Consider the following 15,318-nt stretch of genomic DNA (forward strand, 5'->3'; position numbering starts at 1 on the left):
TGTCCCAGAAATTTCAGTCGTCTTTGTTTTATGATTACTGAGACGAGGGCCTTCTAGGGATAACGCCTTCGAACCTCAGCGTTTGAGATATGAGAACATCGGCTGACCCGTAGTGTGTGGCTCTTGCAGCGATGGTCGAATACTTCTAGTGAACATGTTTCTTTGGCCTTTAAAGGTCAAGTTTCACTGGCATGCGTGCAGGCAGTTGCCTTGTAGATGTTCATCTTCGTTTTGATGTTAATTTTGTGTCTACCTAAAAGCAACTTCGTCATGCTTGTAAGAACTCTTCATGCCTTTCTTATTCCAGCTATAACTTCGCCTTCTGCACCTCCGTCGGTGTTAGGATAGAACCAAGGTAGCGGAATTCTTCAACAGTCTCGATGGTTTTTCCCTCTATATGGATATCTGGGTGGTTTGGGGCGTTGGCTTTCATGAATTTTGTTTAAGGCTTGCTGATCATGTGGCCTTCTTTCTTTGATGTACAGGAGACATCTTTGACCATATTTTGGAGCTCAGCTGACGAGATACTCATAAGACCCACATCGTCTGCGAAGTCAAGTTATGTTTGTGCGATCGGGCTATTTTCTCTCTGACCGACGACAAACCCTTTGTGGGTGCAAAGCGAATTTTCCATTATCCAGTCTATTATGTTATTGAACAGAGCTGGCGATAGGGGGAATCCCTGACTCAGCGTCAAATTCCGTTGTTTCGCCGTCGGTTGTTTGGACTCTCGTAACTGTTGACTCATAGGCTCCTTTGAGTATCTCGAACAGTTCTGCCGGGACACGTCTTCCACCTTGATTTTCCAAAGCTCAGTCCTGATAAGGGAGCTGAAAGCGACAACAAAATCGATGAAGGCGATAATAACAGACAATTGAGATTTTTTGCTCTGCTGTAAGATGAGGCAGAGGGTAAGAATATGTTCTTGACAGCCCCGGCCAGGTCTGAAACCTGCTTGTTCTGATATTATCAACTTGTCTCGAGCGTCCTCGAAACAGTTGAAGATGATTATGCAAAACACCTTCATGGCGTGCTCTATTAGTGATATACCTCGGTAGTTGGAGCAGACTGCCTTGTCTCCCTTTTTATATACCCTTTTTATATACCGGTATAAGTACCGAGAGTTTCCAATCTTTTGGGGATTTCTTTGTCCTCCATACCTCAACTAGCAAGGCTTTCAGCTGACATAATAGTGTGGGGGATGAGCTATACATCTCTGCTGAGATGGCATCCTCTTCAGGGGCTTTGTTATTTTTCATGTTTTTCAGTGCCCACAGAACATCAGCAAATGACGGTGGCTGTAGTTCTATCTGGTAGGGCTCCTTTGGTACACTCTGGAAATTTGGTAGATGACACGGAGGTTTTGTTTGATTAAGGAGCTCGGAGAAATGTTCTTTCCATCTCTCAAGACTTTGTCTGAATAAGGTTGTTCGTTCTGTCTTTCAGGGAGTCCGTGGAGATGGGTAACTTGTCTGTCACTTCCCCCAGTAGCTTGAATGTTTTCCTTAGGTTATGTAGTTTCGCTGCTTGTTGCATATCAGAAGCCATTTGTGACCAGTATTTCTCCCTGTTGCTACGAACAGAATGCTTTACTAACTTGCGAGAATTTTTTAGGGGTTATTTAGGGCCACTCAGAAAGCGCCGTTTCTTTTCCACTAGCCCAATTGTGGTGTCCGAGATCTGGAGTCTTTGTTTCCTCTTGGTGTGACCAAGAGCCTGCTCAACAACTTCTTGTGTCAGGACTTTCTGCTTGGACCATCGGTCTTCGATGTCAGTGTTGTCAGTAAGGGCCTCAACTCGGTTGTTAGATAGTAGCTTGAAATCAGCCTTGATCTGTGGACTCAGTAGTTTTGATACATCAAACTGATGGTTTTTGATCTTCTTTTTGTGGGTGCTTTGTCTTTTACTGAATTTACAGATGAGAAGAAAGTGATTGGAGCTGTTTATTCATCCTGTTTCTGCGCCTCTGTAGGCTCTTACATCCAGACCTGAACTCTTCCAGCGTCTTTTGACAAGGAATTGGTTGATTTGGGCTTTGGTGACCCCGTCAATAGATCTCCAGGTCACAAAGTGGTTCTTCTCGATCTCGAACTGGGTGTTAACAAGACATAGATTACTGTATTTCGCAAGCTGTAGTAACCTCTCGCCGTTCGAGCATCTATCTCTCATGATGTGGCGTCTGATCACTCCCTTGGTGTTTGTATTTAAATTACCGACCCTTGTGTTAAAGTCACCAGTGACAAATAGTATGTTGCACTCTGGGACAGAGTCAATCATTTTCTGCAGCTCTAAGTAGAACCAATTTTTGGCGCCATCAGGGCTATCTCTGATAGGTGCGTAGACAGACAATATAGTCACGTTACTAATCCGACCTATAAATCTCAGGGTAGAGATTATTGTTCACATTGGTTGCTAAGAGATGACAGATAATGCAGCAATTGGATCCAGCAGGAATCCGGGTCTGCGGAGACCGCTCCCGACAGTCGGTCCAGAGTTGTAAAATTTAAATGTTTTTGAATCCGTGAGGTCAATTGATTTCCTCAGTATGTCGTTCAATCTAGACTCAGAAAAGTAACCTATATTGAGACCATGTTTTTTCATTTCATTAACAAGGAGCATCTGAGTTGAATCGGCCTTGCAACTTCTTACAGTCCGAAATCCAACTTTAAGTTTCTCGGTGGGGTTGATTCGCCCCCTTCTCAAATCATGCATCATCCGAACCCGATCCGCGTCGCCTGTCGCGGACGACGTAGTATTTATCGTTATAACTGAATCTTCTGTATCCATTGGTGTTTCTTGGGACTTTTCTTGACCAGCGGATCCCTAAACTTCAGGTGCCCGGTTGCGATAGCCGTTTTTCCGGTCGGGCTGGGCAACCAGCAGGATGTTTCACCCCTCCGCCGCGATGAGGTGCAACTTAGGGCTCTCCTGTAGCCTCACTTTGGACGGGAGCGTGAATCATAGCTACGAGGTCTCAACCTTAAATTGCAGCACTCGAGCTTATCAGATTCTATCTCCCCCTAGGAGAACTAGTGGTTTTAGTGAATACCACTCTGCTGAGGAATCACCCTGCTAGTGGGCTATTTTGAGAAACCGAAGATGGCATACTAATAGAGCAAGTTATAGGTAAGTGGTCAGACAGCTGATAATTAAATATAACGTTAACTGTGACGGTGGCCAGATTTGAAGATACAGCAACGTGGTCCAAGTTAGAGGTTCGCGAAGACGTGTGAATATACATAAAAATCGGACGTTTTATCTAATGCACGCAAAAACCTACTAAATAAACCATTAACTATTGTAGTACGTGGAGATGCCTGAGAATCTGCTTCAGACAAATTACTTAGTTTTATAATTTTTTTAATTGTTAAAAAAATTAGAGTTGTGAGAAAGAGTCAAAACTTTAGCGTAAAGAGCGGGGAGTTGAGGATGGGACAGCCCCTTTCATAAAAGGAACAATATCTTTTCGTTTAAGTTTTGATGTCACTTCTTACTTTCATTTGAAAAAACTTGTTTTTTTTTAATTTAATTTCTGGACGTTTTGGAATTAATGTAGGTTTTGATTTTGGCTCACCGTACTTGAATAATTAAAACGAAATTTACATATTAATTTTACCTTTTTTGGCTAAATGACTTTCTCAAAGTTTTGATCGGACAATTTTAAGAAAAAAGGGGCGAAGCAGGGGGCCTAGTTCCCCTCTAATTTGTTTGTTACTTTTAAATGCCACTAGAACTTTTAATTTCATTTACGAACTTTGTTATTAGTAATAAGTATACGTAACTTACAAATTAACGCATGTAAAGAACTTCTATATTCGTATATTTTTATTACGTAAAAGAGGGAGGTCTCCCCTCGTTAATACGAACTGTTTCATAAAAAATATTACCACGAACTGTTTCATAAAAAATACTTTAAAATCACGTTTATTTTAAGAAATGGATTAGCTTAAAAATACTTTATTACAAGCAATGTTCTGTAGTTTAATGGTATTGAGTACGATTGTATTTCAAATGAAGTTTCATTGGCCTGTGTTCATATATTGACAAATATTTTGGCTGTATTTATTTCAGTTGCATTATTTTAATTTGTACTAATGATCAAATTGGAATATAACGGTTGTTATCTGGATTGCTGTTAAGTTTCCTAGTTACTAAGATTGTTACAAGTTGTGATTTTTATTTAGCTACTCTCGATAGTTACATACTGAGGATTGTATCAAGTTCAGAAGGTATTTTTGTTAGCTATACTATCTTGACAAGTTGCAGCCTTCAATCCACCAAAGCTGTCATGAGAAACATTAAGCCAGTAAAAAGAACAACAAATTCAATTTAAATTGTATAATTTATAAATTGTCAAATAATTTTCCAAAAATAAGCTTATTCTTTTTTGTCAATGTTTTATCAATAAACCTCACGTCACGTTTTTCTTTAACTATTTTTTTTTTAATTTACTCCTTCCTCCACTTGACAGAAGGCTAATATCGATAATAAAACACTTCTTCACGTGCCCAATTTTTACCTTTTTTTTTGCAACTTTGTCATTTAAAATCAGGTGACAACTGGAAACCCTGCTATTCAAAATTTGCAGTCAACTAAAAGACCGGCTTTTAAATCAGTTGATAGTCATCAAAGGATAACCGCCTATATTTCTTTACAGTATGTTCCCTTCTGCATAGCTAATTTGCCACAATCATATCGTTCATGCTTAAACAAAAAGACATTTTATTGAATTTTATAAATGCATTGAAAACGCATGGGAAGATTAATCTTGAAAGTTAGATATCTCACAATTTTTTTAGAACTGAGTTAGAAAGTTGGAAAGACTATTATAGTGGGTTTTAGTCATTAGTCACGTTTGCCGACGCGTAAATCTACTTCTTGGGATTAAAAGAAAACTGGTCCTGAGAGGGGAAAAAATTTAATTACTTCTGGCTCAAAAGCCATTTAAAATTTTTTTTTGCGCTTTTTAACGAATTGAAGTCACATTTTACCGCTACAGGATATGATTTTCTAACTGCTTTTCATATTTAAATCCTGGAAAAAAAAAACTGTTCTTATAAAAAGCGAAAAATTTTATATTTGTTTTCCTTTCAAATAATGAAAATGTGAGAAATATCCTTCGGTTTTTGCACATTATGATATTAAAGAAACAATAAGTGCCATTGAAGTTCCTGTCACAAGAACAATATTGATTCTAGAAAAGGAAATTAAACGTGCTTAACGGTGCAAATTGGTTATTCTATAGGTAACTTATAGGTAAGTTATTCTATAATGGGTAAGTTAAAGTTGGGTATAATAGATTTATTTCAGGGGTCTCGGGTAAAAAATATAAAATAAAAAATCAGAACTACCTTAGACTTTTTTTATATGAATAGGGAGCCCATGAACAGATGGGCTACCTATATATTTTTGTTTATATCATCATCTTTGCATCATCTTTTTTTAAATTTGTATTAAAGGATGGACACTCTATTTCTAACTTTTTTTATTATCTATCTGGCAATTTAATCCTGCTTAAATGTGTAACTCCATTTTCTCCAAGATTATAGGGGTGCCCTGCTTCTGCCACCTAAATATTGGATTTAAAATATCACCAATAAATTTTTTTCCGGGAATATGGAAAAGATTGAGCTAAAATAAAAAAAATAAATATATCTTTGGGTGCTTTTATTCCTTGAAAGAATGTAATAACAACGCCATCTAAAATTCCACATCATTTTTCTTGCTATTATTATATATTTATTATTATATTATTATATATTATAAATGCTATTATTTCTTGTGCTACTACTGGTTACTGCAGTCTCTCATGCTAAGATAAATGCTGCCGTGCTTAACTGAAAAAAAATTATGTATACAAAAATTTAATTAGAACTCCTAGAGAATTACCGAATATATCTGTTTATTTATACATACTCAATTTTTTTGCTATTTGTTTTCATATCGCTAATTTTAGCTTCTAGTTATTAGTCTTGCAAGTTCAATTAGGGAAATGCAGTGTCGGTTTACTAAATATTTACTGGAAAACGATACCTGTAAATTATGACAGGCATACATTTCTTCAAACAAAATGCAAAACACCACCGACCATTATCTCTTATTCTTATCTATTACCTTTTCTCTTTAATATAAAATTGTGGAACTTGTCTTGAATTGTATTTGCTAGCGATATGGACAAATCTTTTAAACGTCAGTCGATACGGTCAAGGTCGTCAGTACGATCAAGGTTGTCAATCATACGGTCAAACGTTAGTCGATACGGTCAAGGGATACGCTTCATCCCATTGCAACAGCCGTGGTTTGACAGACCGGTTCTTGTCAAGATTGGCTTTGAAGCTGTTGACGCTGGATGTCCTCACTATGTTCTTGCCTAGACCATTTCGTAAGCTAATAACAAGGTTGGAGAAGAAATAGTTCTTTTTTGTTGTATTGGTATGATTGTGAAACATATTGCTAAACATATAACAAATAAATACTTTTAACCAAAAAACGATTTTATCCGTAGATGCTGAACTTGGACTATATGTTGTTGATCAACATATTTTTAGTTAGTTTCACACTACTTAGGAAATCTTTTTCAATGTTCAGAATCGGTGGGTTTGGGGGAGGGGGGATATACTCCGCTTCGCATACGCCTATTGGGCTGTCAATTTACTATTGAAGTATTAGGAGATTTCGGTGTTTAGCATAAATATGAGAGCTAAACGTCGAGTTAGGTGGACTCAGTTGTAAGTTAGCGCCTTGTAATGTAATTCTAAACTCGTTAAATGTTAGAGCGGTTTATGGAGTAAAGTTCTGCATTATTCTGCTCATGTTCATAGCAAGTGATGGTACTTCATAAAATAATCGTAGACCAACTCAACCGTCTTAATATCAAGTTTAATCTTTATTCTTGCTGTAGATGTCAGAATTTTTTCTGGCATATCAGATTACATGGTAGATCCGATTACGTTTTTTTTATTGAGGTTATTTGATTAGGGGAAAATTTGCATTACCTGAGTTTTGTGCAGTCTATTATTAACAAATCTAGTATTCTAAATCCTTTTTACTACTGCTACTACTACTATTAACAACTTACCGCAGCATCAATATGCCTTGGGGCCAACACAGCTACGCACGCTCCTCCCCTATCCCAATCTACTCAAAGCCTTCCTCTTTACACCCTCCCAGGAAATTTCTATTTCCTTTAAATATTTATTTTTGACATCCTCTCATCCAAACGACGACGACCTGCTTTCCGTTTACCCCTAAACGGTTGGCTGAAAAGGATAATATTCCGCAATATGTCATCCTTCATCCGCAGAACGTGCCCTAGCCATCTCAACCTGTCTTTCATTATTGCCATGGAAAGCGGGATTGAACCACATTTTTCGTACATTCTACTGTTTGGAATGCGGTCAGTCAGCCGGGTACTCAGGACAATCTGTAGGCAATTTCTCTGGAAAACATCTAGCGAATTTTCATCCGCTTTTCGGGCTGCCTATGGTTCAGAACCAGAATGTGACTACCCATCCATAAATTGTACCTGAATTGAATCAACAGACTAGCAAACTGGAATCCAAATTTTCAAAATTGTTCTAATTAAAAGTGGGTTGGTGCGCTGGATTCGCGATCCTTTGTCTGAGAAGACGCGGGTTCGAATCCCAGTGTACCCAATTCTTCAGTTTGGGATGGGGGTCAGTGGCGTGACTCTGTAAGCTTAGCCAGAGTCGACCCAACTCTAAATGGGTACCTGGAGAAATCTGGGGAAGGTAAACAGGAAGGGTGTGCAAAAGCACAGGATGGCTGGCCTCCAACCCCCCATTGCACTTCCTGGCTGAAGGGCCAAGAAACGGAGATCAGCACCGCCGGTACGGACTGTAAAGTCTAATGCCTTCTCCTTTACCTTTTTTTTTACCTTTTTATCTCGAGCTATGACTTCAGCTTTAAATATTTTTTCTTTCAGTATAATTATTTGTTAATTATTTAGGCGTCAAATCGATCCTCGTAGCCTTAATGCCTGGTAAGGCTGAAGTGAAGTACAACCCGTCCGATGTTAAGCCTACTACGATTGCAGAATCTATAACTGAGCTTGGATTTCCATCAGTTATTGGTGCAGGAGATGGCTCCAGTGATGGGGAGGTTGAGTTGAAGGTAATTTCCCTCCACTAATTTGATTAACTAACTCTGTTAACATATTGAGGTTATATTATATTCAAATCTTGAAAAGTAAAATTGCCAAATAGATTCGAACTGCACATAGGTTCACAAACGTTTGACCCTTAAGTCAAATTTACAACTCAAGACTTTAGATGAACCCAGCTATTGAGCTCTCTTAGACAAATCTAGTGAATGAACCGGAAGTTAGTATTTTGTTCTGTATAAATATGTTAGTTTTAATTTTAATGCTTTAGTAATTTTGTCAATGACGATCGCTGTATATGTGGTTGAAATATCTAGACTTTTGTATCTGTTTTCACTGTCTAATAAAACGACTTCTAAGATATTAAATAGTTGGGATCTAGGCATGAATCATTAGGATTTTTCTAAAGATTAGATTGATGTTAGAAGGAGAGAAGGGTCCAGACTCAGTCTTCTTTCTCTGTGGGAAGATACTAATACATATAACGATGAAACATAATTTAAAAATACTATAATAGATTCAGTCTAAAATTTATTCGCAAGCCACTTTGGTTGGCAGCGAAATCAATTCATTAATTATGATAGAAGATAGGATATAATTTAAAAATTCGGGCTCTTTCTATTTCAGTGAATTAAATGAAAAAAACTAGTTTTTTTTTATACTGAAAGTAAGGAGCGACATTAAAACTTAAAACGAACAGAAATTACTCCGTATATGAAATGGGTTGTCCCCTCCTCAACGCCTCGCTCTTTACGCTAAAGCTTTCAATTGTTATAAAAAGTAGAATTGTGGCAAATAGTCAAACTTTAGCGTAAAGAGCGAGGGATTGCGGAGGGGACAACCCATTTCATATACGGAGTAATTTCCGTTCGCTTTAAGTTTTAATGTCGCTCCTTACTTTCAGTTAAAAAAAAACTAGTTTTTTTAATTTAATTTCTGAACGTTTTTGAATTAATGCATGTTTGATTTTGGCTCTCCGCACATAAATTATTGAAATGAAATTTGTATATTAATTTTCTTTGGCTAAATGGCTTTCTCTTAGTTTTGATCAGACGATTTTGAAAAATAAGGGGTGGGGAAGGAGGCCTAGCTGCCCTCCAATTTTTCGATTACTTAAAAAGGCTACTAGAACTTTTAATTTTTAACGAACGTTTTTATTAGTAAAAAATATGCGTAACTTAAGAATTAACTTACGTAACAAACTTTTCATATTCTTATATTTTTATTATGTGTACGAGGGGGTTTGTACCCTCGTTAATACCTCGCTCTTTACACTAAATCGTAAGTTTTGTCCCAATTCTTTAAGAATGACCCCTGAATCAAAAAGGCCGTAGAATAAATAGTTGAAATTTTTATTAGTAAAAAATATGCGTAACTTAAGAATTAACTTACGTAACAAACTTTTCATATTCTTATATTTTTATTATGTGTACGAGGGGGTTTGTACCCTCGTTAATACCTCGCTCTTTACACTAAATCGTAAGTTTTGTCCCAATTCTTTAAGAATGACCCCTGAATCAAAAAGGCCGTAGAATAAATAGTTGAAATTACTAAAAATACTTTAGCATAAAGAGCGAGGTATTTATCTCCTCCTAAATACTTCGCTATTTATGCTAAAGTATTTTTAGAACCCCTCATATGCGTAATAATCTCTGTTCGTTTTAAGTTTCATTGCTATTCCTTAATTTCAATTGAAAAAACGTTTTCATGTTTATTTTTTCATTGTTTTTTTTATATAGTAATGCTAGAAAATCCTGCGCCCTTTTCATTGAATTTTTCTTCCCCCATGACATATTCCCCCAAGGAAAGATCTTCCCATATAGCCCCCTCCCATCAACCCCACCCCCCAAACCAAAAAAATACCCCTGAAAAAGTCTGTACACTTCCCAATAACCATTACTATATGTGAACACAATAACCATTACTATATGTAAACACTGGTCAAAGTTTGTAACTTGCAGACCCTCCCCCAGGGATTGTGGGGGAGTAAGTCATTCCCAAAGACATAGTTATTATGGTTTTCGACTATGTGGAACAAAATGGCTATCTCAAAATTTTAATCCGTTGACTTTTGGAAAAAATGAGCGTGGGAGGGGGCCTAGGTGCCCTCCAATTTTTTTGATCACTTAAAAAGGGCACTAGAACTTTTCATTTCCGTAAGAATGAACCCTCTTGCGACACTGTAGCACCACCTGGTCGATACGATGACCCCTGGGGAAAAGAAAAAAAAACCCAAAAAAACAAACAAACAAATAAACACGCACCCGTGATTTGTCTTCTGGCAAAAAAAAAGCGAAATTCCGCATTTTTTTTTAGATAGGAGCTTGAAATGTTTGCTATAGGGTTCTCTGATACGCCAAATGCGATGGTGTGATTTTCGTTAAGATTCCATGACTTTTAGGGGATGTTTCCCCCTATTTTCCAAAATAAGGCAAATTTTCTCAGGCTCGTAACTTTTGATGACAAAGACTAAATTAATTGAAACTTATATATTTAGAATCAGCGTGAAAATTCGATTCTTTTAATGTATTTTTTAGTATCCGTTTTATAGAGTTTCGTTTACTATTGAGCCGGGTCGCTCCTTACTACAGTTCGTTACCACGAACTATTTGATATCCATTAATTGCCTAAAGATTTTTTCTGCCTAATTCCGTAACTGGATAATTCAATTCAATTCAATTCAATTTATTCAAATAAAACTAGAATATAACACCAATAATAATAAAGATCCTGGAAGCGAACTTGTTGAGGACCATAACCACAAAAAAATTGAAAATGAAGAAGAGAGAAAAAAAAACAAAAGAGAAAACATGGGTAACTGAAGCAAATTTAATAAGAATTTAGAGAGTTATGATATCAAAATCTTAGTATATTGTTATACAGCGTGCGAAAACTTGTGGATAGCTCGACACTAGAGGGTATTATATTCCATTGAAGTATAGATTTATAAATGGGGGATCGCTGGGCGGAACTAGAGACACACTTGGGGACAATGAAGGAACGGTTGGATGAACGGAGACAGAGGCCTTCAGAATTATTAATATTGAAATAAGATAATAATTGAGGAGGAAGATTTTTATGGTAAGCGGAGTATGCCAGGTATAGATTTAATTTTTTGAGGATTTGTTCAAAAGGGATAATACCAAAATCAGAGTACAAGTCCTGGGTGGGATATAGTCGGGGCAGCCGAAAAACTGCTTTGATGGCACGGTTTTGGGCAGATTTTAATTTATTGGTAACTGAAGGAAAAGTTTTGCCCCAAACAGATCCACAGTATGAGATATATGGGTAAATAAAAGAGTAATAAAGGGTGACAAGGATATCGGGAGGAAGAAAATAATTCGCACGATTAATCATACTTACCTGTCGCAAAATTATGGCTCTGATGTAGGACACGTGTGTTGCAAATGATAGGAAGGAGTCTATGTGGACACCAAGAAACTTGGCAACTTCGACCTGTGGGAGGAGATTGGTAGAATATTTTAGGCCAAGTGCTTGCTGAGCTTCATTTTTTTTGTAAGGGGTTCAAAATAATACAACCTGACTTTTCTTGATGTTAATGGTCATGCAGTTAACCAGACACCACTCCTGTACTCTATTCAGAAGGTTTTGAGTAGAGGCGACGACGGATGGTAAATTAGGACCGGTGATGAAAAAGTTGCTATCGTCAGCAAAAAGTACTGGGTGCACTGATGGACCCAGGTCCGTAACCAAATCATTAATATAAAGGAAAAAAAGTATTGGACCAAGAACAGAGCCTTGTGGGATGCCCCTTCGGACAGGTAGGGGATGTGAAGTCAACCCGCCCAGACTCACACTCTGTACTCTACCAGAGAGATAAGAGCCAAACCATGAGAAAGGAACTCCACTAATCCCTAAGTTGTTGAATTTACTTAATAGAACACTGTGATCAACCATATCAAAGGCCTTAGAAAAGTCCAGAAATAAGTCCAATACAGTATTTTTAAGGTCAAGTTGGGAACGTATAAACTGTGTGGCGTCTATTAGTGTATGAGCAGTTGAAAATTTGGAACGGAAGCCATATTGATGAGGAGAAATCAACGAATCTGAAGAATGAATCCCAAATAAAAAGGGAGAAAGACGTCGGAATATAATTCTCTCGAGCACTTTAGATATAACTGGGAGAAGTGAGATTGGACGATAATTACTTATCTCAGACGGATCGCCTTTTTTATGAATCGGGATAACAATTGCTGATTTAAATATTTCTGGGAAGACTCCATTGGTCATAGACAGGTTTGCTATGTGCACAATGGGTTCACAAACATAGGAAGATACGGTCCCAAGAAGCTTATTACTTATGCCAAAGAAGTCAGGTGTACTACTATTGGAGAGACATTTGATAACTTGAAGCACCTCTTTACGATCAGTTGGAGAGAAAAACATGGATCCAGGATTCTTGCTAGGTTGTACTGACTGGGAGAAGGAACAGGAGTTAGCATTTGGAATATTAGTGAAATAATTATTAAAAGCATCCGGTACTGAACTTGGGTCAATTAATCTGCCACTGATGTCCTTAAGGTTAAGAGGTACAGATCTTGAATTTCTTTTTTTTGAAAGAATTTCATTTATTGTTGACCAAATTTTTTGCAGGTTCCCTTTGCAATGAGAGATTTTTGAATAATAATAATTTTTTTTGCTTCCCGGACAAGTTTGGTATATAAATTTTTGTATTTTTTGTAATTAGTCAGGTCTATAACGTTACTGGTTTTGCAAGCTAACTTATATAGGTCATTTTTTCGGTATGAAGAGATTATCAGGCTATTAGACATCCAGGGGCATATATGGGTAGTTTTTCGGTTTGATTTACGAACTGGAAAGGTTGAACTGATAAGATCACTCAGTCCTTGTGTAAAACCATTTGTGGCTGAATTAACATCCTGACAATCCAAAACCTTGGACCAGTCGAAGGATTTCAAACGATCCGTGAACCTGTTCATATTCACAGTATTATATATTCTATTATACGCAGGGGTTTTAGTTCTAGAGGGCTGAGTAGTTGGTAGGGAGGGTAGCGAGAGATAGATTGGAAAGTGATCTGACAGGTCAGAAAATATTATTTTGGAGGACCTCACAGGATCAACTCTAGTAGGAAATAACAAACTCATATTATAAATTCTCATTACAAATATCTACAAACAGGTCCGACGTAAAGGGGCATCACAGGATTCTTTGAAGGGAGGGGTCAAACATTTAGAAAAATCCCTGAACTCCCCATGTCCATGAGTATGTCTTCACAAATTAAAAAATACGTTTTAATACCCTCTGTGAGACTCAGTGAAAATTCATTCTCTATGTATAGCTTTCTAAAGCGTCCGCAATAGTAATGACGCCCACCTTAAAGGTAAAAATTCCTTTCGACCAATGATTTTAGAAATCACCATATCTGTTATATTTCCCATCTTGTCATTGAATTTTATCATTATTTCATTCAAGAACTTATCGTTGAATTTGCTCCTTTTGCTGGGGTAACTTACAAGCATTAACTTAATTTCTACTCTAATTGATGTAATTAGGGTCATAAGGATTGTACACCTTAGAGAGCTCATAGACTAATTGTTGAAAGCAGGTTTTGCCTTGTCTTTATCAGAGGCAACGCTCTAGCGTTGCCTTTAGTAAAATCCATGAGCCTTCAATGTATTATTTGTTTTTTTGGTAGGACCACTTCGTATGGAAGAGGTGGTCGTAGAAGAGTTGCAGGGGCTCATTCGTTTGAAAATTGAAATTAACATCATTTTATACAATCCTAATAAGGGGGGGATTAATACCAGGTTTGCTTCTCACTCAATTGACTATCTGTCTTGGCTTTTTCTACAATTAGCCATGACTTGATGCTCACAACTATTCTATTTTGATTCAAAAATCAGCGGGTCCGAGTCCGTTGACTTTTGAATTAAAATGGTATAGTTGCGGGCATCAAGTCATGGATAATTGTAGAAAAAGCCAAGACAGATAGTCCAATTGAGTGAGAAGCAAGGGAGCGCTAGTGTTACTCCTGTTGATGGTAATATCGATTTGTTCTAAGTTTGACTTGATTATTCATTTTAATTTTTGTTCGTTGTTGGTCTCATTTATTCATCTATTTATTAGTATTATGTTTGACGTGACTATTCACTTAGCTTGTGTTCGTTTTGACTTCCACTTGTTCATTGATAGTAATATTTGTTCATTTTAAGTCTAGATTTTAAGTCTAGATTATTATTATAGGAATTTACTTATGGTCTCTTATGTTATAATACGGCTCTTTACTTTGCTTCAAAAAGCTTCTCTTTTTGCAAACGTTTTTACGGCACTTGGTGTTTACCAAGTGACACGTAGCAATCGTAATTTCTGTCCGTCGGTCTGTCTGTCTGTCGGTCTCTCGGTCCCGGTTTTGCTATTTCAGGCACTTCCAGATAAGGTAAGACGATGAAAGTTAGTAGGCGTATCAGGAACCAGATCAAATTGGAAATAGTCACTTCCCCGATTCGACTACCTTTAGGGGGGGGGGGGGGAGGGACGGTTAATTCGGAAAAATTAGAAAAAATGAGGTATTTTTAACTTTTGAACGAGTGGTCGGATCTTAATGAAGTTGGATATTCAGAAGGACCTCGTGTCTCAGTGCTCTTATTTCAAATCCCGACCAGATACGGTGACATTGGGGGGATTTGGGAGGGGGAAACCTAAAATTTTGGAAAACCCTTAGAGTGGAGGGATCGGGATGAAACTTGGTGGGAAGAATAAGCACGAGTCCTAGATATATGATTGAAATAACCGGCCCCTATCCGCTCTCTTTGGGGGAGTTGGGGGGGGGAGGATTTCCAGTGGTTTGGCGAGTTCGGTGCTTCTGGAGATGCTATGACAATCAAAATTGGTAGGCGTGTCAGGGACGCTCTCTTTGGGCTAGATTGGTCCTAGGATCGAATCCTGGACAAACTCACTTTTTACATGAAGAAGATCTGAAACTAGATACGTGGTCGATATAGCGATCGCTGAAAGTTGGCTGGAGTATCAGGGATCGGACCAGATTAAACAAGAAATAATCACTTCTTCGATTTGACCATCTGGAGGAGGGGTGAGGAACGGTTGGTTCGGAAAAAGTAGAAAAAATGAGTTATTTTTAGCTTTCGAACTGGTGATTGGATCCTAATGAAATTTGATATTTAGAAGGACCTCGTGTCTCAGAGCTCTAATTT

The 15,318-nt window shown here is 37.5% G+C and overlaps 1 protein-coding gene across 6 annotated transcripts in view; it reads left to right on the plus strand.

Annotated features, from left to right (window-relative positions):
- The window catches only part of LOC136038677 (copper-transporting ATPase 1-like), a 268,609-nt gene that overhangs the window by 34,810 nt on the left and 218,481 nt on the right, over positions 1-15,318 (plus strand). For all 6 annotated transcript variants that reach the window (XM_065721953.1, XM_065721956.1, XM_065721954.1 and 3 more), the window contains exon 4: positions 7,970-8,133. In XM_065721953.1, the coding sequence (XP_065578025.1) occupies positions 7,970-8,133 (164 nt within the window). The remainder of the gene's footprint in view (positions 1-7,969; positions 8,134-15,318) is intronic.

This window comes from Artemia franciscana, chromosome 18 (assembly GCF_032884065.1).
Source record: "Artemia franciscana chromosome 18, ASM3288406v1, whole genome shotgun sequence".
NCBI lineage: Eukaryota > Metazoa > Arthropoda > Branchiopoda > Anostraca > Artemiidae > Artemia > Artemia franciscana.